We start from the raw sequence: 20729 nt of genomic DNA, 5'->3' as shown, positions 1-20729 counted from the left end.
GAACTATTGATATATGCAGCAACTATATGTTATACTGAGTAAAAAGAAATCTTAAGAGGCCACATATTATATGATTCCATTTATATAACATTCTTGAAATGACAAAATTGCAGAGTTGGGAAACAAATTAGTATTTACCAGGTTTAGAAATAGTGTGAGGAAGGAGGATAGATTTGAATATAAAAGATAGTATGAGGGATATCTTTGCAATGATAGAATAGTTCTGAATCTTTGTTTTGGTGGTGGTTACGTGAGTGTGTGTGTGTGTGTGTGACTGTGTGTGTGTGTGTAAAAATGACATAGAATTATACATACACATTGTACCAGTGTCAGATTCCTGGTTTTGATGTTGTGTTATAGTTAGATAGGATGTATGTATTGGGGGAATTGGGTGAAGTGTATATGGGACTTCTCTGTGCTATCTTTGCAATTTCTTACAAATCTATAATTATTTTGAACTAAGAAGCTTAAAACTTTCTCTTTAGAGATTGAAAAGGTATTTATCATAATCATTTTGGCACTCATGGTCCTGCTTCTGATCACTATGAATCTGTGTATACTTTCAAAGTCAATTTACTTTTGAGGTTGACAAGAGAACCTGTTTGTAGTGATATTGTTGTTACATTTTACAATTGATACCTGTTTAAGCAAGATCTGGGACAGTGGTTCTTTGTGGATGACATCCTGGCTTTCAAAGACCTTGTCTTAATTTTTAAATTAAGTGCTAAGTTAAATTAGTTTGAGTCATATTTTGTTACAGTTTTAAGTTCCTATTGTTCTTGTCTACTGGATCTTGAAGGACAATGAACACAACAACAAGTCCTATGTAGTATCTGTTATCGTATGAGAGCTTGATAAGCATCAGTTACTTTTGATTTTGCATTAACTGATTCAAACAATTAATTCTTATTTTAACATAGAGTTAGTAAGAGGTCTCTTCTGGTAAGATTTTGAAAAAAGATACCATTAAGCAATGTTCAACTCAAATTTTTAAATGTTTGAAAGTTATTAGACTATATATTAAGTAAAGTGAATATTCTTTTGCGAATTTAAAGTATTACAAAATCAAAATTTCTCTCTAATTCTTTTTGGAAAGAGGTGGGTATATATAACTTAAGGATTTTTCTTTTGTATTTATGATCAAACTTAAAGTGAATATCAGCAAAAAAGAGGAAATATGAGCAAAACTCCATATTCTGTAGTAAAATGAAAATTTTTTTTTTCAGATTAAACTACAGAGCAACATATCATATCAGATGGCAGATATACATCATTTAAAGGGTAAGAAAATTAATTACAGATTAAAGATAAACAAAGGTCACTAAATGTCTAATATCCTCAACAATTAAGAAATAGCTAGACAGCTAAATGAAATAAAAATTTTTGAACAAAGCTCCTTTGATGGCAAAATGTTTACTTTTTCTTAAGATATCATAAAAGAATTTTAATGTTGCTTTATACACATTAAAAGTTAAAATTTGTATTTTAATCTTGTATATAGACAGATTTCATACAATGAAATGTTACTGAAAGAAGCCTCAAAGAAAATTGAGGTATAGCTTCAAAAGCTATCAAATTTCTAGGGAAAAGGTAAGGGGTAATCCCTCTGTATTGTGTCCAACTGCTAAATAATCCATTCAGGTCTAGAGATGCTTTAGATGGGTCCTCCAGGCTTCATGTTTACCCTGGGAACAGAAAGAAACTCAGAACAGAAAGAAAACCTGGAAAGAAACCAGGAAGAAACCTGTAGATAGATAGATAGATAGATAGATAGATAGATAGATAGATAGATAGATAGATAGATATACTGTGTGTGTATTTGTGTGTGTGTGTGTGTATTTTTTCACTTAGATGAAGTGATAGGAAATGACTAAAGGTTTTATAAAAAATAATAGGTACGGTGAACAAGCTCTATGCTTTGCTTACATTACTTCATACCATCACCTGCCTGTGCAGTTTGGGACCTGAAGAGGACCCCTCTTCTCCCTCACACCCTTTGGTTACAACACTGTATGTATGTATGTGTGTGTGTATATATATGGTGTTTATTTATTTATGAGAGATGTGTGCACACATGAGCGAGGAAAGGGCAGAAAGAAAGAATTTCTGGTGGACTCCGCACTGTCAGCACAGAGCCAGAACTTGAACTCGTGAACTGTGAGATCATGAGCTGAGCTGAAATCAAGATTGTCAGATGCTCAACTTACTGAGCTACCCAGGCACCCCTGTGATAAATATAACTCTATATTTATTTTGTTGTTTTTACATGTTTCTTTCTTTATTTTTAGAGAGAGAGTGCGTGCATGCACATGGGTACATCACGCACACACACACACACACACACACACACACACACACAAAACCAGGGCGTGTAGAGCAGAGAGAGAGAGGGAAAGAGAGAATCCCAAGCAGGCTCCATGCAGTCATTGCAGAGCCCGGTGGACACTCACTGTGAGATCATGACCTGAGCTGAAATCAAGAGTCAGATCCTTAACCAACTGAGCCATCCAGGTGCCCCAACACTGTATATTTTAAAACTTGGCAGGCAGTGACTCTAAGTTTTTGTGTGTGGGTAATACATGCTCTGTAATTTCATAAATATATCTTTATTCTATAACAATTTTGACCCTCTTTAGGTGGAATTTGATAATAGATTTTTATGATCCTCTTGAAGAAGCCAACCTGAGCTGGCTTTGTAATTTATTGAAGTTTTTGCTTCTCACCTAGCAAATTATTAGGAATGTGTTATAACCTGAAAATAGAAATTATGATTATTTTTACTATGATGTAGAACAGCTTTGACATTCTCTTAAAAATTCACTTCCTGGGTGGCCACATTTGTTTTTGCTGCATTTGTGTCCGTGTTCTACTCTTTATGACTCACAGGATACATTAGGATGACACAGAAGATGCCACTCTGTCAGTGCTGTTTCCTGCTTGCTATTTTTACAAATGAGTCTGCTTGTCATCAAAGTATGTTTCTATTAAATAATAATAGATCAGTTGAATAAGAAGTCCAGTGCCTTCTCCTAGTCTACCTTATAAAAAATGACAGCCCATGTTACTGAGTAAAAGTCTTTATTGTACAGTGTACATTGAAGTCGATCCTAAGATATTTTGAAAATTTTTTTATGATGCTCTTCAGCAGAATAAAAGGCTTTGATTTGAATTCATACCTCTACAAATTTTGGGTTTAGTGCAGTTACTCAAGCTTGCACTCTTAAGATTGAATTTCCTTTTAATGTGACTTTTGCTCCTTAGGAACTATTTTCGACTGAAGCAAACTTCTTGACAAGTCAACTATAAAATCCAGATTGGACTATTTTCTTTGAAAAATTAAAAAAAAGTTTTTTTTAATGTTTGTTTATTTTTGAGAGAGAGACAGAGTATAAGCAGGGGAGGGGCAGAGACAGAGGGAGACACAGAAACTAAAGCAGGCTCCAGGCTCTGAGCTGTCAGCACAGAGCCCGATGTGAAGCTTGAACTCATGAGCAGTGAGATCATGACCTGAGCCAAAGTCGGATGCTTAACTGACTGAGCCACCTAGGCACCCTCGTTGAAATTAATACTAGATATGATGGAATTAATACACACTAAGACCTAAACCTTATGGTAGCTAATATTTTTTTGGGAAATGAAAGGAATGAGAGTTAGTTTTTGATCCCTGAGTTAACAAATTAACGTTCTAGTATACACCAATTTATCTTGAATGGCTCACCTTATTTTTATGCCTATTGCTGAGAAAATTTGAAATCAAAATTTTCTAGAAGTAAATTTTTTTTCTTTTTTTTGCTTTGAAAATTGGTCCTAGGCAACCCCTTTCTTAACTACATCCCTAATCTTTTGAACTTAAATTGAAGGAGTATGGCCAGGCCTTTCTGTAACATACCCTGATGTTACTGTCAGAAGTAGAACATCCTGCACAATCAACTGTGGACCTGATCGTATGTTAAGTCACTTTGAGAATCCTGCTGTGGTGACCTGGAGCAGCCCCAGTAGACACAGAGTATATTTGGGTCCAAAATAAAGAAAACACAAGGCAATCAGTTGAAAGTAAAATTGTGATGTAGGAAAACTTTGTCTTTAGTTTTGCTCTCTGATCTGTTTATGTTTCCCCCTTTCAGGTCTTTGTATTGACTGGCTCAAATGACCAATTAGCTCCCTGCTTTATATAATCTTTTCTCTGTTTAAACAGGAAAGGTTTCGATGTTTTACATGGACTCACTCATATTGACGTTTTTGTTTTGTCAATTGTATTTTAAGCCTTTTATCTCAATTTAGAAATAAAACTTTACTTCTTGATAAAGGAATTACAAATGTTGTCAGTGACAAGCTTTGTGGGGAGAAGAGAACCATCCCAAATCTTAAAATCATAGTGAGCCTCAGGTTCACTCTGAAGGTAAACTTAGCTACTTCATTTATTTTACTGTGTAGGAAAAAGCCTGCATGAGTCCTAAAGCCCACCAATTGAGAGCCATCTCTAGTAGCTGTTAGGTGGTGCTCTTTTTCTTTTTTTCTTTTTTCTTTTTTTTTTAATTGCAGTAACTTTAGTTTCAGAACCTTTCCTGCCTGAACACAGGTTCACTGAACTGGCTAACTCTATGTGTAAGCTACAAGGCCTTTTGTCACTGCCTCCTGCCGGGATCTCATTGTCTCTGTAGAATTGATATCCATGGCTGAGGCCATAGTTTCTGCTACCTCTAGTTGTCTAAATCTTAGGAGATGGGGCCAGGGACCAAGTAACAAACAGAATGTTTTATTCAGGGATACCTGGTATCATATTTGCTACTTTTATCTGAGGTGGAGTTAGTGGATGAAAAACTATGGAGATCAGCCATGTTTACATATTGGAGAATTAATAGATTAAAAAGGAATTTAAAATGTGGCTTGATTAAACTTAGAGAAAGGAATGGTGGTTACCAGGGGTTCGAGGGGTGGGGAAAGTGAGATGTTGGTTGAAGTATACAAACTCTCAGTTGTAAGATGAGTAAGTCTTGGGGATATAATAAACAATGTGGTGACTATGGTTAACAGCATTATATTATGTACCCGAAGATTGCTAAGAGAGTATATCTTAAATGATGATTATATGAGATGATGGAGGTGCTAGCTATTGCTTCAGTAGTAATTTCACAGTGTACAAGCGAATTAAATCAACATGTCGTATAGCTTACACTTATAAAATGTTATATCTAAAAAATTTTTTTAAATAAAATAAGTGGCTTGAATGTATAAACATAATTATCAGCTACAAGCATTTTATGTGAATCATTAACTTTTCACATTTGATTATTATACAAAAACTATTATTATGCATATTGTTTAACTATTTATCTGCCTCAACAAATATTCACCCAACTTTAAAATTTTTATTTGTTGTCATTGTCACAGTTATGATTCTACAATAAAATTTAGAAAGTAGAGAAAAAAAAATACGCTCAGAATCCTACCACTAAACATAATCACTGGTAGTACTTTGATGGATTTTTATTCTAATCTAGTTTTTTTACATGGATATAATTACATTGTAAATATTTGTTTACATTTGCTTTTTAAAAACTTAAATCCCAAGTATTTTTAGAGTGCCTTTAAAGTAATAAGACTAATTTTAGAAGTCTTCCATGAAAAGTAGATTTTATAATATTTGTACATTATGGTTACATACATTTTAGTCTTAATAGATGTTACCTATACCAAAAAGACCTCTGTTGCCATTTATACAAATTAAGACTTCTTTTTTTTTTTTTTAACTGGAAACTTTACTGTTACTTTTTTTTTTTTTAATTAAGACTTCCTTCTACTTTAGCTTACTTCTAAGGCTGTTAGCTAATTTTTAAATCATGTATTTAAGAAACTGATATTTCTCTTCTCTGGCTGAATTACTTTTATTTGTAGGGTCACATGAAGAGGGACCAACTCTAGAAAATGTGGGGCCTGTGGTTATGTATTAAATGTTCACAAAAGAGCATCTGGCCCCACTTTTAATCTACTGTCCAGCTTAGAATTTCATGTTATTCGTTACAACTAAAACTTTCAGCTCTTGTCCAGGAATTATGAGCTTTGAGAATGCTATAAGGGTATATGGGGACCTAGCATTAGTAGCAAAACTAGAAATGAGATCTCACGTAATTGGCACCTTAAGTTGGGAGTCAAATGTGATTTAGAATGAAAAAGAAACCTTGAATTCTTTATCCGTAGCCAATATATCTAAAAAACATGATTTCCCCCCACCTTTATAAGCATTTTTATTTATTCTTGAGAGATAGGGCGTGAGTGAGGGAGGAGCAGAGAGAGAGGGAGACACAGAATCCAAAGCAGGCTCCAGGTTCTGAGCCGTCAGCACAGAGCCCGATGTGGGGCTCGAACCCATGAACCGTGAGATCGTGACCTAAGCTGAAGTCAAATGCTTAACTGACTGAGCCACCGATGAGCACCCCCCACCCAACTTTATAAAGCAGATAGGTTTATACAGTTAGGTAGGATTGGGTGCCTGGGTGGCTCAGTCAGTTAAGTGTCCAACTCTCAGTTTCAGCTCAGGTTATGATCTCACGGTTTCTTGAGTTTGAGCCCCACATCGGGCTGTACACTGATGGTACGGAGCCTGTTTAAGATTCTGTCTCTCTCTCTCCCTCTCTCTCTGTCCCTCCCCTACTCATGCTGTCTCTGTCTCTCTCAAAATAAATAAACTTGAAAAAAAAAATTTTTTTAAGTAGGATTTTGTTGTTGTTGTCACTGTTTCCACAAGTTAATATGTATCTACATAATATGACAAGATGTATAATTTTTTAATATTTCTGATTGATATAGAAACCACTGAGGCTATCTTATTTTTTTAAACAAATTTTATTGTCTATGCATATGTTATAAAAGGCAATTAGATTTATATAATTTATATAATTTAATATATATTTATTTATATAAATATAATTTATATAATTTAATTTATATATAATTTGTTTATATAATTTAATTTATATATTTTATATATAATTTGTATAATTTAACTTAATTTTTATAATTTATACAATTCATATATTTTAATATATAATTTATATAATTTAATTTATATAATTTATGTAATTTAATATATTTATATAATTTTATTTATATAATTTATATATTTATATATAATTTATATAAATTTATATAATATATATTTATAATATATTTATATATTTATAATTTATATTTAATTTATATAGTTTAATTCCCTGAGAGTTTGAGTAAAGAAATTGAGAAGTGTATATAAGTTTTAAAAACCCCATAACTTCTCAATCAGAAGCATTAGAGTAAGTAAATTTTATTCCTTTGATTCTTACATCGTGTGGATAGAGCAACTTGCTGAGCTTCGTCAGGAGTTTCTTCGACAAGAAGACCAGCTTCAGGACTATAGGAAGAACACTACTTACCTTGTGAAGAGGTTAGAATATGAGAGGTGAGATGCCATATAGCAACAAATAGTTATGAATCTGGAATATGTGTCCCACATTTGGACAATTTATTTCTTCCTCTCTGGCTTCTGTTTTTCTTCTTTAATTTTCTTAGGTCTTTTAAGTTCCTTTTCTCTTGTCTTCCTATGCCTCTTTGAAATCCAAACTCTTATTTTGGTATGTTAAACACCATGGGAATACCTTTTAGAAGATGTGTTTAGTCTGCCCATATAGTGGAGTACATTGTGAGTCAGAAAATCTTGCAAGGCCTGAGTTTCATTGCATTAAGTGTGCAAAGACTGAAAGAAGATTCTGTGGTTCTTTTTGAGGGGCATCCAGAAGATGAAGCCAATGCTGAGAGAAGTCCCCAGAATAAGCTGAGGGACTGGCACCAGCTGCTTCTTCTGTTTGGCATTTCAGTCCCCTCTTGTACATCTCTGCACTAAGTTGGTGGTAAGGTCAGGGAACCTCTTTGTAGCAATCACTCTTTAAAAATCTTTGTTACGTCTTTAATCCATTTTATAGTAAAGGGTATTTTTTAGGACTGCATACCAAAAATTAGAAAGATTCACCATATTTTAGAACACCGTTTATCCATTTCTGATTTGTTACTCTTATAGGTTATCAGTATATTAACCTGACAGTATTCAATAATTTTCAGCATATCAATAGGATTAAAGAGTTAGCATATTCAGAGGTAATATATTATTCCAGCATGTTAATGTACCAAAGTTTGTTTAATCTCTCCCAATTGCTGGACTGTTGTAGTTTTCCTTATCTTACTGTTATGAATATCAGCTATAAAAATCTTTACGCAAAAAGGATTTTTCCCTCTTATGTTATTTCACTGGTGTATATTCTCAAACATAGAATTCCTGAGACAGAATTTTTTATTGTTTTGTTGCTTTTATCACATATGTGAAAGATTGCTTTCTATAATGGTTGTGCTAATTTATAATGTCAATGTTTCCCCATAGCCCCACCAACATTAGTTTCTACAATTTGGACTTAATTTTGCTAGTATAGGAATAAAATACTATCATATATACATATAGGAAGTTTAATTGCATTTTTAATGGTTTAAGTTAACATTTTTCTGTAAATTTTTTAACTACTTGTTTCTTTTTGCATGAATGATATATTTGTATTCTTTGACCACTTGTCCAGTGGAAATTCCCAATCTTTATCTATTTTGTTCTTTCACATTTTCTCTTGATGACTCCATTCTGTCTTATTTATTGGTTTCTTCCATTCTAGCTCTTCTTATGGTTCACAGACTCTTACTATTGTGTTGAAAATGAGAACTGTTGGATGAATCGTCTGCTGCCACTCCTTATCACCTCTTATAATTCTAGGTTTTCTCAATTATTACTGTATTTTGGTCTCATGGTTTTCTCTTCTGTGACTGAAGTTGGCTTTGATAATTATTTCTTTATAAATAAGATTTATAAAATAGTTTTTATCTTTCTAATTTCTGTTAATTAGCCTTATCAGTATTTTTTATACTCTATTAAAGATTCAAATATTCTAGGAATTTTGACTGTGATCTCTTTTTATGCCTGCTTTGTCCTTTTGTGCCCACTCTGCTGCTAACTGAATGCTTTATATTTTCCACTGCTAGACAACTTTGAGAAGTCAATCCAAGATAATATAGCCTAAAAGAATGACTTTGTAATTTAGTTTTCAGTGTGGCCAACAGATCAAGGAGTTAAGAGCACAGCATGAAGAAAATATTAAAAAGTTAGCAGACCAGTTTTTGCAGGAACAAAAGGTAAATTTTTTTTAACAAAAGTAAATTTAAAAAATACTTAAATCAAAATACATTCTTGTTATAAATCTTGTAATTTAAATATGTGCTTTTAAAATAAAAATATGTACTTTTGTCATAAAACATTATATTTTTAAGTATTCTAGCCTGCCTAATTTAAAAAAATGACTTACAGTGTTTTTATTGTTGAGTGAATTAGACATTTGCAAAAAGACAATGTCAACTCTTAAAACCAATTTTGAGCTAAATGTTTTTCTTTTTAAAAATTTTTTTAATGTTTATTTTTGAGAGAGAGAGAGACAGAGCGAGAGCATGTGAGGGGCAGAGAGAGAGGGAGTCACAGAATCTGAAGCAGGCTCCAGGTTTTGAGCTGTCAGCACAGAGCCCAACACAGGGCTGGAACCCACCAACCACGAGATCATGACCTGAGCCGAAGTCGGACACTCAACCGACTAAGCCACCCAGGAGCCCCAATTTTGAGTTAAATGTTTTTATCTGACTTTTAAAAATAATTTTTGCTATTAATATATTTCTCAGATGGTAAAGTGGATACAACTTTACTGACAAATCAATTCTTTTTTTTTTAATTTAAGTTTATTTATTTATTTGAGAGAGAAAAGCACATATGAGCAGGGAAGGGGCAAAGAGAGAGAGAGGGAAAATCCCAAGTAGGCTCCATGCTATCAGTGCAGAGCCCACCATGAGGCTCAATCCCATGATCCGTGAGCTCATACCCTGAGCCAAAATCAAGAGTCAGGCATTTAACCAACTGAGCCACCCAGGCGCCTCTGGACGTTAGATTCGAAAGCAGTTTGTAAACAGTGAAGCACAGTGCAAATGTTTATTGTTAATTTTGTCTGCCAGACACACTGGAACACCTGTACCTGATTGTCAAAACACTTTTTTCTTCTTTATTGTGACAAATTCTTACAGTTTGGCTCTTGTTTTTCCAAATTTCCTGTCGATTTTTTTAATGTTACTGTTTTTTATAACGTTACTAATGGTTACATTGCATGCTGTTTTAGAGTTGACAAAACATTTCTATATACATTAAGTAATTAAGTACAAGGACCTATGTGGCAACATTAGCATGTGTATTTAACTCCTTGCCTCTCCCATTTTTTCACTGAGGCCACTCAACCAGTATAAAAGACAAAACTGGTTCACCGATAGAATTGAGTCAGGCCTAACCAGGTCCAAAGATTGAAGTTTCCAAGGAGATGATAGGGTTAGACGCATGTTGAAAGGAATACTGACTGGGGCGCCTGGGTGGCTCAGTCGGTTAAGCGGCCGACTTCAACTCAGGTCATGATCTCACGGTTCGTGAGTTCGAGCCCCGCGTCGGGCTCTGTGCTGACAGCTCAGAGCCTGGAGCCTGTTTCAGATTCTGTGTCTCCCTCTCTCTGACCCTCCCCCGTTCATGCTCTGTCTCTCTCTGTCTCAAAAATAAATAAACTTAAAAAAAAAAAAATTAAAAAAAAAAAAAAAAAGAAAGGAATACTGACCTGTGTATTGTTCTGCCATTACTCTCTTTGCTTGGGTGGCCAGTGCACCTAGGAGGAAATTTGCCTGTTTTCTACCCTTGCTGTTTCTGCTACTGGAAAAGCTTGACAATGTCATTAACCATCTTATCACACTTAAGGGGGCTTCCATGTGCCAACCTCCTGTAGTCTGCCATCCTGCTCGATTACAACACAGGCCTATAGAGAACTCACCCTGCCCACAGCCCCTAGGACAATGCCCAACTAGGCCAGTGCTCAGCAAGACTATCTTCTTGCAGAATCATTCCCTCAGCGTAGCCAGAGAGAATTACCTCACCTAACATCTTAGACCATTTACTATAATTAGAAACTTTAAAAAGTGTTAGTCTTTGATTTTTTATTAGGTATAAAAACTGGACAGAAAATAATATATCCCACATTTTCAAGTGTTTGGAATTTGGACCCATAGTATATGTTTCAAAAAATGAACTGTTTCAGAACATTTAATTAGTAGTTGTGTTAATTGTTTAATCTTGAACTGAAAAATATTGACTGTTACCAAATCTTTAACAGCAGGAGACAAACAAGTTTGATTCAAAAGATGGAAACGAGTTGGGAATAAACAATCATGCAGTACCTAAAAACATTCCAAAAGTACCTGAGAATGCTGCAGATAAGAATGAAGAACCCTCAAGCAATCATATTCCACATGGGAAAGGTATTACTATTATTTTGTTTTGTATTAATAGGATATTGACTTTTTGGATATTCTCATTTTGAAGTGAGCATTTTCAGTCATAAAGAATACTGTTTGATTTTAGTTCAGTTATGAATAGGTGTCAGTGCTGTTTCACATTTGAATATTTTGACAGACGAAAAAAAGAGTAAATTGTTTCAGAGTTATAGCTATGTCCAAAGCAAGATATAAAGATATGCAGTCAGTGTAGCCTGTTGCTTTAGAAACTGATTATTACATTCCTTCAAATCACTTTGAATTTATATAAGGAAAACTAAAGAATTATATCTTTCGTTACTTGGGCAGAACAAATCAAACAAGGTGGTGATGCGGGAATGCCTGGAATAGAAGAGAATGACCTTGCAAAAGTTGAGGATCTTCCTACCGGTAAGTAAAAGTTATCAGACTATTTACCCTACTCTCTTTTTGAGTAAAAATCATAATCACTTGGGAAAAGTCCTAGGTCTCTGGAAGATTGATGTGTCTGTTAATTAACTACCTATTAATTGCCCGGACTTGTTTAGGATGCAATTGTTTTAAAAAATTTTGCTAAAATGTATAAAGTCCTTGTTTTTGCCTTGATAAGAGTGAACCATATTTGAACATTTTCTTGATTCAAAGTTACTGCTTAGACAGTTAAACTATGTCAGAGCCATTTGTGATTACTAAAAGTAAGTATACCTCATTTCTATGAGACCAAATGTTCCCAGATTGCTGTGTTGTTGGTGTGCTTTAATAAGGCATGGTAATACCCTTATATAGGTTTTTAGGACTTTGCTTGTCCTTTCAGTTATTTACGCCACAGTTTAAATAGTTTATTCCTGGGGCACCTGGGTGGCTCAGTAGTTAAAGCATCTGACTTCAGCTCAGGTCATGATCTCGCGGTTAGTGAGTTTGAGCCCCAGGTCGGGCTGTGTGCTGACAGCTCAGAGCCTGGAGCCTGCTTCAGATTCTGTGTCTTCCTCTCTCTCTGCCCCTCCCCAGCTTGCACTCTGTCTCTGTCTCTCTCTCTGTCTCTCAAAAATAAAAACTAGGGGTGCCTAGGTGGCTCAGTTGGTTAAGCATTCAACTTTGGCCCAGGTCACGATCTGGCAGTTTGTGAGTTTGAGCCCCACCTCAGGCTCTGTGCTGACAGCTCTGAGCCTGGAGCCTGCTTTGGATTCTGTGTCTCCTTCTCTCTCTGTCCCTCCCCCACTCTCACTCTGTCTCTCTGTCTCTCTCTCAAAAATAAACTTTAAAAAATTAAAAAAAAATAAATGAATAAATAAATAGTTTCCCTATTTTTTCTTTTTCTTCTTTTATGGTCACTTCTGTTCAGTGTCTGTTTCTTTCTTCATTAATGTGTCTGCTCCTTATCCATTTCCACTTGAGGTCTGAATCACTCCTGGTATCCTAGTCCTGTTTAGTGTTTGGGTTGTTTTTTTTTTCCATGTCTCTTTGTTTTTCTTGCCATTTCTATGTTTCTTTGTTACCATAGGTACCTCTCCCTGCTGACTCCAATTTATTATGTTGAAAAATTGGAAATAACAGCATGTCTTTGATTTTTCCTGACTGTTTTTATTCCTTTTCAATCTTAGGGTTCCCTTGTGTGGTTATAGCTCACTGTATGTGGCTGAAATTGCTGTGTGTCTGAGGTCCAAATGAAAGACTATTAGTCCTTTCATTTGTATGGTTGTTTTCTCAGATTCTTTTCTGTCCATATTCTTTTGGGTTTCCAATTCATAGTATATGCCCCTAAAATAAAGACAAGGACAAGAGCAATACCAGGAATTTAAAAATACAGAGTCAGGGACTCCTGGGTAGCTCGGTCGCTTAAGCATCCGACTTTGGCATGGGTTATGATCTCATGGCTTTTGAGTTCGAGCCCTGTGCTAAAAGTGTGGAACCTGCTTGAGATTCTCTCTTCCCTGTCTCTCTGGCCCTTCTCTGCTTGTGCATGTTCTCTCTCTCTCTCTCTCAAAATAAATAAATAAATACTTTTTAAAAATACAGAGTTAGAATGAGCATGATTTGTTTGTGAAGCAATGAAGTTATCCAGTGATTCTTAAAATGTGGTCCTTGGCAGCAGTGTCCTAAGATTACTTTGTTAGAAATGCAGATTCTTAGGTCCCATTTTAGACATACTGAATGAGAAATTCATGGGATGGAGCCTAGCAATCTCTGTGTTTTAACAAGCTTTCCAGGTGAATCTGATCTTTGCTAAGGTTTTAGAACCACTGGCTCAACATTAATTTGATGTTGAGAACAAGGACCATGTATTATTCTGAATTTTGTAGTACTTACTCTAGTCTTAGACTCATTAAGTTTTAGCTTGATTAATCTTCTTTACATTGCCCTTAGTTACTCTCTTTTAAATTTTTTTTAAGTGTTCTATTATTTATTTTTGAAAGAGAGAGAGACTGAGTGTGAGCAGGGAAGGTGCATAGAGAGAGGGAAACACACAGTCCACAGCAGGCTCCAGGCTCTGAGCTGTCAGCACAGAGCCTGATGCAGGGATCAAACTCATAAGCGGTGAGAGAGATCATGACCCAAGTGAGCCGCCCAGGCGTCCCACCCTTAGTTATTTTTTAAGCTTCTCCCAAAGTTTTGCCAAGGATAAACTGCAGGTTTCTAGTATATAGAAATACCCAATTCAGATATGTGAGCAAGCATGCATTTATTTTTCATGTCACATGTATATACAAAAATATGTTTGTGTTGAAATTTATAAATTTCAACCTTTTTGTCTAGTTTTCAAGCTAAAATGTTACCATTGCTACTCTAAGTGTGTAGTGTCTCAATTTATTTTCTCATTGGTCCACTGTCATAATTTATTACCTGGCCAAATTTATTACCTGGCCACCAAAGATTCCAGAATTAGAGTAACATGAAAGGGGAATGCAAGAGGTCTTAGAGATCTTATCTAGACCATTTTTAGGTATATTGTCCTTATCAGACAGAGGTTTTCAGATGTCTTTCACATATGAATTGCTTTAATAGGGCAAAAATCCTATCTTGCTGCTTCTGCTTGATTAAAAAAAGCACACAGGGGCGCCTGGGTAGCTCAGTCAGTTAAGCGTCTGACTTTGGCCCAGGTCATGATCTCATGATTCGTGAGTTGACGCCCTGCATCAGGCTCTGTGCTGACAGCTCAGAGCCTGGAGCCTGCTTTGGATTCTGTGTCTCCTTCTCTTTCTCTGCCCCTCCCCTGCTTGCACTCTGTTTTTCTCTCTCTCTAAAAAGTAAACATTAAAAAAATTTTTTTTTTAAAGCACACAACCATTTCATTAGAATGAATAGAGATGAATAATACTTTTGATAAGATGCCAACAAATTCATGTCGGATTTTTACAGTATGAATTAGCTGTATTGATTCATATAATGGTCGTAGCACTAGAGTTTAGAATGGAAAGAACACAAAAAATGTATACATTTTGTGTAAATTATCATTGATACTAAAATTATCTGTATATGTAGACACTGTCTACACTGTCATGGCATTTAGAGGCTTCCTCTGGATTAATTTTTCTTTATCTTTGATTTTCTGTAGTTTGAAATAATATGCTGTGATGTAGTTTTTTGGGGGCGTGTAGTTTGCTTGGTGTTCTCTGAGCTTCCTGGACCTATGATTTGGTGTCTGACATTGATTTGGGGGGATTCTCAGTCATTATTGTTTTAAATATTTCTTCTGATCTTTTTTCTCTTCTCCTTCTAGTATTCCCATTATGCATGTGTTTACACTTATATTTGTCTTAGATATTATTATTTTTTTCCCATTATTCTCTTTGCTTTTCAGTTTTTGAGGATCTTCTTGATATACCCTGTAACTCAGAGATTCTTTTCTCAGCCGTGTCCAGTCTACAATGAGCCCATCAAAGGCATTCTTCATTTCTGTTATAGTGTTTTTTTATCTATAACATTTCTTTTTGGTTCTAAGATTTCCATCTCTCTGCTTACATTGCCTATTTGTTCTTGCATCCTTTGTACTTTATCCATTAGAGTCTTTAGCACATTAATCATAGTTGTTGGTATGCCTTGTAATTTTTGCTTGATAGTCAGACATGATGTACCAGGTAATAGTAACTGCTGTAAGTAAGCCTTTAGTAATGTGATAGTCAGGTGTGGGCGAAGGGGAAGTCTTCGATAGTCCTGTGATTTCTAATCTTTTACAGTGAGTCTATGCCTCTGGACTGTGAACTTCACAAGTTTTTCTCAGTATTTTGCCTTCTCCTGAGGTGGGACAGGAAGGCTGGAGGGGGCTGAAGTTTGGTATTTTTCTTCAGGTCACTTAGGCTCTGATAAAGCCCCAGGAGGTTAGGCTCTATTTAACTAGTTTCTCCCAAGCGCAGGCCTTTTTAAGGAGAACCAAGCGCTCTGGTGTATTTCTAAATGGTTCCTTTTCCCCTCTTCCTGCCTGAGGGAATTTTTCCCCCAGTATTTACTACAGGAATGTAGTTGAGCCCCTGAAGGTAAATCTCACAATATTGTAGGGAGCCTCCCTATGACTGGGTCCCCCCAAAATCTTTCTCTCTGAGTTGTTGACACTGAGCCTCCAGTGAGTTGTCCAAACTGAGCATCAGTTACAGTTCAGGTTTTCCTACCCTGGCACTTTCTGCTCCTGAATCTCTTTTGTATGTCATGACTCCCTATATTCACCTTTCTGTGTCTCCGTTCTTAGGGATAGTTGGTTTGCCCTGTGTCCTCTTCTCTTACCCAAAAAGAATTGTTGATTTTTCAGCCTATTTATTAGCTTTTCACTTGTTGTTAGGTTAGAGTGGCAACTTCTAAGCTCCTTACATGTATACAGAACCAGAAACCAGAAGTCCTTTGGATTAATTTTTGAACCTCTTTAAACTGTTGGTGCTTTGCTTTGAAGATCATTGTTCATAACAGTTATCTTTAATTATTTAGATAAGTATTTTGAGAATACAGATTATTATGATATAGTAACTGGTGAAAAGAAACCTTGAGGTGTGTAATCAGTCAGATGCCTACACAAAGGAAAGCCCTAACATATCTTTGTACCTTGAGCTCCTAGCGTGGTGCTTTACACATAACAGGGTCCCAGTAAGTGTGTATGGTTGAATTACCAGAATATCCTTAATGGTGAGGCAATGGTATCTGGAATTAAACTGCCTGAATTCAAACCCTTGACTCCCATCTTTTAACAAGTGTGTGACAACTATTTATTTACTCTTATCCTTATCTATGAAATAGGATAACAGTTCCAACCTCATAGCATGAATGTGAGATTTAAATGTAAAGCACTTAGGACAGTGACTGGCACATAGCCAGTGCTATCTAAATCTTAGTTACTATTGTTATTATGATGATTGTTGCACATCATTAGAAACATATTTGTTACCTTCTTGTCATTCCCTTTACTGAGTGTTGTCTTTTCTCTGTGATGTAGTCTATGCCAAAATTCTTAATGCCTGTACAAATTCTGGTGTATATGTGGAGTCCCTTATAGGCAGTAACCCCACAGAAGAAGTAGAGGAGAAACAAGTCCTTGTCATTTTAAAACAGATTTCTATGTGTTACTGACTTTTATTTATGATAGCCAGGGCTATACTAGAAACCATAGCAGAGCAGTGCTGAACTATCTTAAAATGTGGCTCTGAAACAGTCAAGGGAGTATGTATATCATGTGCTTATGATTAGCACAGTGTTTCAACTTCTCAGCTCCCCAAACCATAGAGCCAAACCCCAGTGGGCTTTGTTTGTTTTTAATGTTGATTTGAGTTGGTTACCAAGATCTTACAGGAATCTTATCATTTAACCCATACTGTTCTTTACCTGGATATTTACCTTTATGGTATGTAGGTCCCTGTGATGTTAGACAGTTACACATTTAGATCACTGGTTTTAAACTTTTTTAGATTAAAGAACATTCCAAGCATACAGGAAACTAGGATAATATAGTAGCCCCCCTACTGCCCCCCCCAGAAGAAAACCACAAAAATAACATAACATTTTGCCACATTTGTTTCAGATATTTCTGTTATTGATGTTATTGTTAAAGAAATAAAACATTACTGATAAGTTGAAGCCTCCCTGTGTACCCACCAGATCCTATTCCTGCCTCTTCTTCCCCAGAGGTAACTACTATGCTGAGATTGGTGTGTATCAATTTCCATACATGTTTTTAGACTTTTACTGCATTTGTAAGCATCTATAAAACTATAAAGTATTATTTTGTTTGCTGCCTCAAACTTTAAATAAATGGTGTCTTATTGTGTATATTATTCTATACCTTGTTTTTTCCCCCTCAATATTATGCTTTTGTGACTTACCCATATTATTCCTGTGGCTTTCTAAGTTATAATTATTTCATTGTATAAATCTACCATAACTTATCCATTCACCTATAATAAACATTAAGGCCACTTTTAGTTTTTTGTTATTTCAAACAATACCACAGTGGACACTCTTGTTTATGTCTTCTTATGCACATGAAAGTCTCTAGATACTGATATTTGACTAGTAACATTGAGCTATAAAGGTGAGGCTGCTGCTGGCTAGAAAATGTGACTAGGGATCTAGCTGTCCCAGGCCCTAAAAGTTGAGGAGATCAATAGCTCAATACACTGGTAACCCATAAACAGTTCTTAGCACAATGGTTGCAAAACTGTGTACAAGGATATGAAATTAAAATAATTCTTGCATCAGGGCACTTGGGTGGCTCAGTTGGTTAAGCATCTGACTTCAGCTCAGGTCATGATCTCACAGTTTGTGGGTTTGAGCCCCACATCGGGCTCTGTGCTGACAGCTTGGAGCCTGGAGCCTGCTTTGGATTCTGTGTATTTTCCCTCTCTCTCTCTCTGCCCCTCCCCTACTCATGTGCACACTCTCTCTCTCTCTCTCTTCCTCCCTCCCTCCCTCCCTTCCTCAAAAATAAATAAACTTCAAAAAAAATTTTTAAAGAATTCTTGCATCATAGAATATCGTCAACTTCTTAATATCAGTTTATACTTCTACTAGTAATATATGACAGTGTCTGTTTGTCCACATCCTCACTAAGATTCAGTTTGCTATACTTTAATATTTTTGCCAATCTGACAGTTATTAAATGCTATCTTATTTTAGCTTAAATGTGCTATGGTACTAGTGACATTAAGCATCTTTTCACATATTTATTAGCCATTCTGGTTTCTTTCTTCTATGAATTACCTGGTAATCATTTTTGCCCATTTTTCTATTGGATTTTTGCTATTTTCCTTACTGATCTTTGAGTGTTCTTTAGTAGTTTGTAATGCAAGTATCTTCACCATGTCATGAATATCAACAGAGAAAAAAATCTTATTTATTACTTGGAAACTTTTTTCTAGTTTTAAGGTCCAGTTAATCCCATAGTAAAAATTGCCTCTAATGATTTACTTTGGGGAAAATTCTGGTAGATACAAAAATTTTTATGTACCTGAAAAATTAGAAGTTCTTTTCTAATTAATAACTTAGAAAGAAAAAGTTATTCCTTTTGGTTTTTTAATATGCATTAGATAGAGCTACTCAAGATAATTAATTTTCTGGAATAGAGGTTTTTGACCTTGGCTATATATTGGAATCACTGGGGAGTTAAAAAAAAAATTTCATGCGTGTGTCTCACTCCAGAGATTTTGATGTGTTTGGTCTGAAATGCAGCTTGGCCACTGAATGTGTAAGTATTCCTTAGGTGATTGTATTATGTAACTAAGGTTGAAAACCACTTCTCTTGGAGGATTTTTCTATATCTGCACTGTCTAATATAATAGCCACTAGTCACATGTATTTATTTTTACATCAAACTTAAATAATACTAAAAAGTCAGTTCCTCAGTCAAACTAGCGACACTTCAAGTGCTTAAGGATCGCCTGTGGCTAGCGGCTACTGTACTGGACAGTGCAAGCATAGAACATTTTCATCATTGCATCAGTGCTGCTCTAGATGGTAATATTGATTACCTCTGGGAAAGAAGACTGAGGACAGAGATAAAAAGGGGATTTACTTTTCAACATACAATCTTTTGAACTTTTGGATTTATATTTCAAAATTTCAAAAGGTTCTTAATTTGATAAATTACCTATTCAAGAACTAAATAATTTTTTAAAAATGAAAGACAGGTACAAAAATGAACTACTAGGACCTCATCAAAATAAAAAGCTTCTGCACAGCGAAGGAAACCATCAGCAAAACTAAAAGGCAACCGACAGAATGGGAGAAGATATTTGCAAATGACCTATCAGATAAAGGGTTAGTATCCAAAATCTACAAAGAACTTATCAAACTCAACATCCAAAAAACAAATCATCCAGTGAAGAAATGGGCAAAAGACATGAATAGACACTTCTCCAAAGAAGACATCCAGATGGCCAACCGACACATGAAAAAATGCTCAACATCACTCATCATCAGGGAAATACAAATCAAAACCACAATGAGATACCACCTTACACCTGTCAGAATGGCTAACATTAACAACTAGGGCAACAACAGATGTTGGTGAGGATGCAGAGAAAGAGGATCTCTTTTGCATTGTTGGTGGGAATGCAAGCTGGTGCAGCCACTCTGGAGAACAGTATGGATGTTCCTCAAAAAACTAAAAATGGAACTACCCTACGACCCAGCAATTGCACTACTAGGCATTTATCCACGGGATACAGGTGTGCTGTCTCAAAGGGACACATGCACCCCCATGTTTATAGAAGCACTATCAACAATACCCAAAGTATGGAAAGAGCCCAAATGTCCATCGATGGATGAATAGATAAAGAAGATGTGGTATATATATACAATGGAGTATTACTCGGCAATCAAAAAGAATGAAATCTTGCCATTTGGAACTATGTGGATGGAACTGGAGGGTATTATGCTAAGTGAAATTAGAGAAAGACGAAAATCAAATGACTTCACTCATATTTGGACTTTAAGATACAAAACAGATGAACATAAGGGAAGGGAAACAAAAATAATATAAAAACAAGGAGAGGGACAAAACAGAAGAGACTCATAAATATAGAAAACAAACTGAGGGTTGCTGGAGGGGTTGTGGGAGGGGGGATGGGCTAAATGGGTAAGGGGCATTAAGGAATCTACTCCTGAAATCATTGTTTCACTATATGCTAACTAATTTGGATGTAAATTTTAAAAAATAAAAAATAAAAATTAAAGAGAGGTAGTTATAGTGATGTTTGAGAGGAAAAAAAAGATTATGTTTTAAAGAGGAAATGTAGTTAGTGTTTTTGTTTTTGTTTTGGTTAAGATTCTTTCTCTAATGATTAGAGCTTTTAGAAGAAATATCTAAATTTAAATACATCAAAAGTTTTTACCAGGAGGGGCGCCTGGGTGTCTTAGTTGCT

At 35.4% G+C, this 20729-nt stretch overlaps 1 protein-coding gene across 3 annotated transcripts in view; it reads left to right on the top strand.

The window, feature by feature from the left end:
• Positions 1 to 20729, top strand: part of GOLM2 (golgi membrane protein 2) — a 107750-nt gene that overhangs the window by 39598 nt on the left and 47423 nt on the right. For all 3 annotated transcript variants that reach the window (XM_058737909.1, XM_058737907.1, XM_058737910.1), the window contains exons 2-6: positions 1227 to 1281; positions 7333 to 7435; positions 9111 to 9201; positions 11253 to 11397; positions 11722 to 11802. In XM_058737909.1, the coding sequence (XP_058593892.1) occupies positions 1227 to 1281; positions 7333 to 7435; positions 9111 to 9201; positions 11253 to 11397; positions 11722 to 11802 (475 nt within the window). The remainder of the gene's footprint in view (positions 1 to 1226; positions 1282 to 7332; positions 7436 to 9110; positions 9202 to 11252; positions 11398 to 11721; positions 11803 to 20729) is intronic.

Source organism: Neofelis nebulosa, chromosome 7 (genome assembly GCF_028018385.1).
Source record: "Neofelis nebulosa isolate mNeoNeb1 chromosome 7, mNeoNeb1.pri, whole genome shotgun sequence".
NCBI lineage: Eukaryota > Metazoa > Chordata > Mammalia > Carnivora > Felidae > Neofelis > Neofelis nebulosa.
The sequence above is the reverse complement of the archived record's forward strand: the minus strand, read 5'-3'. Positions and strand labels throughout refer to the sequence as shown.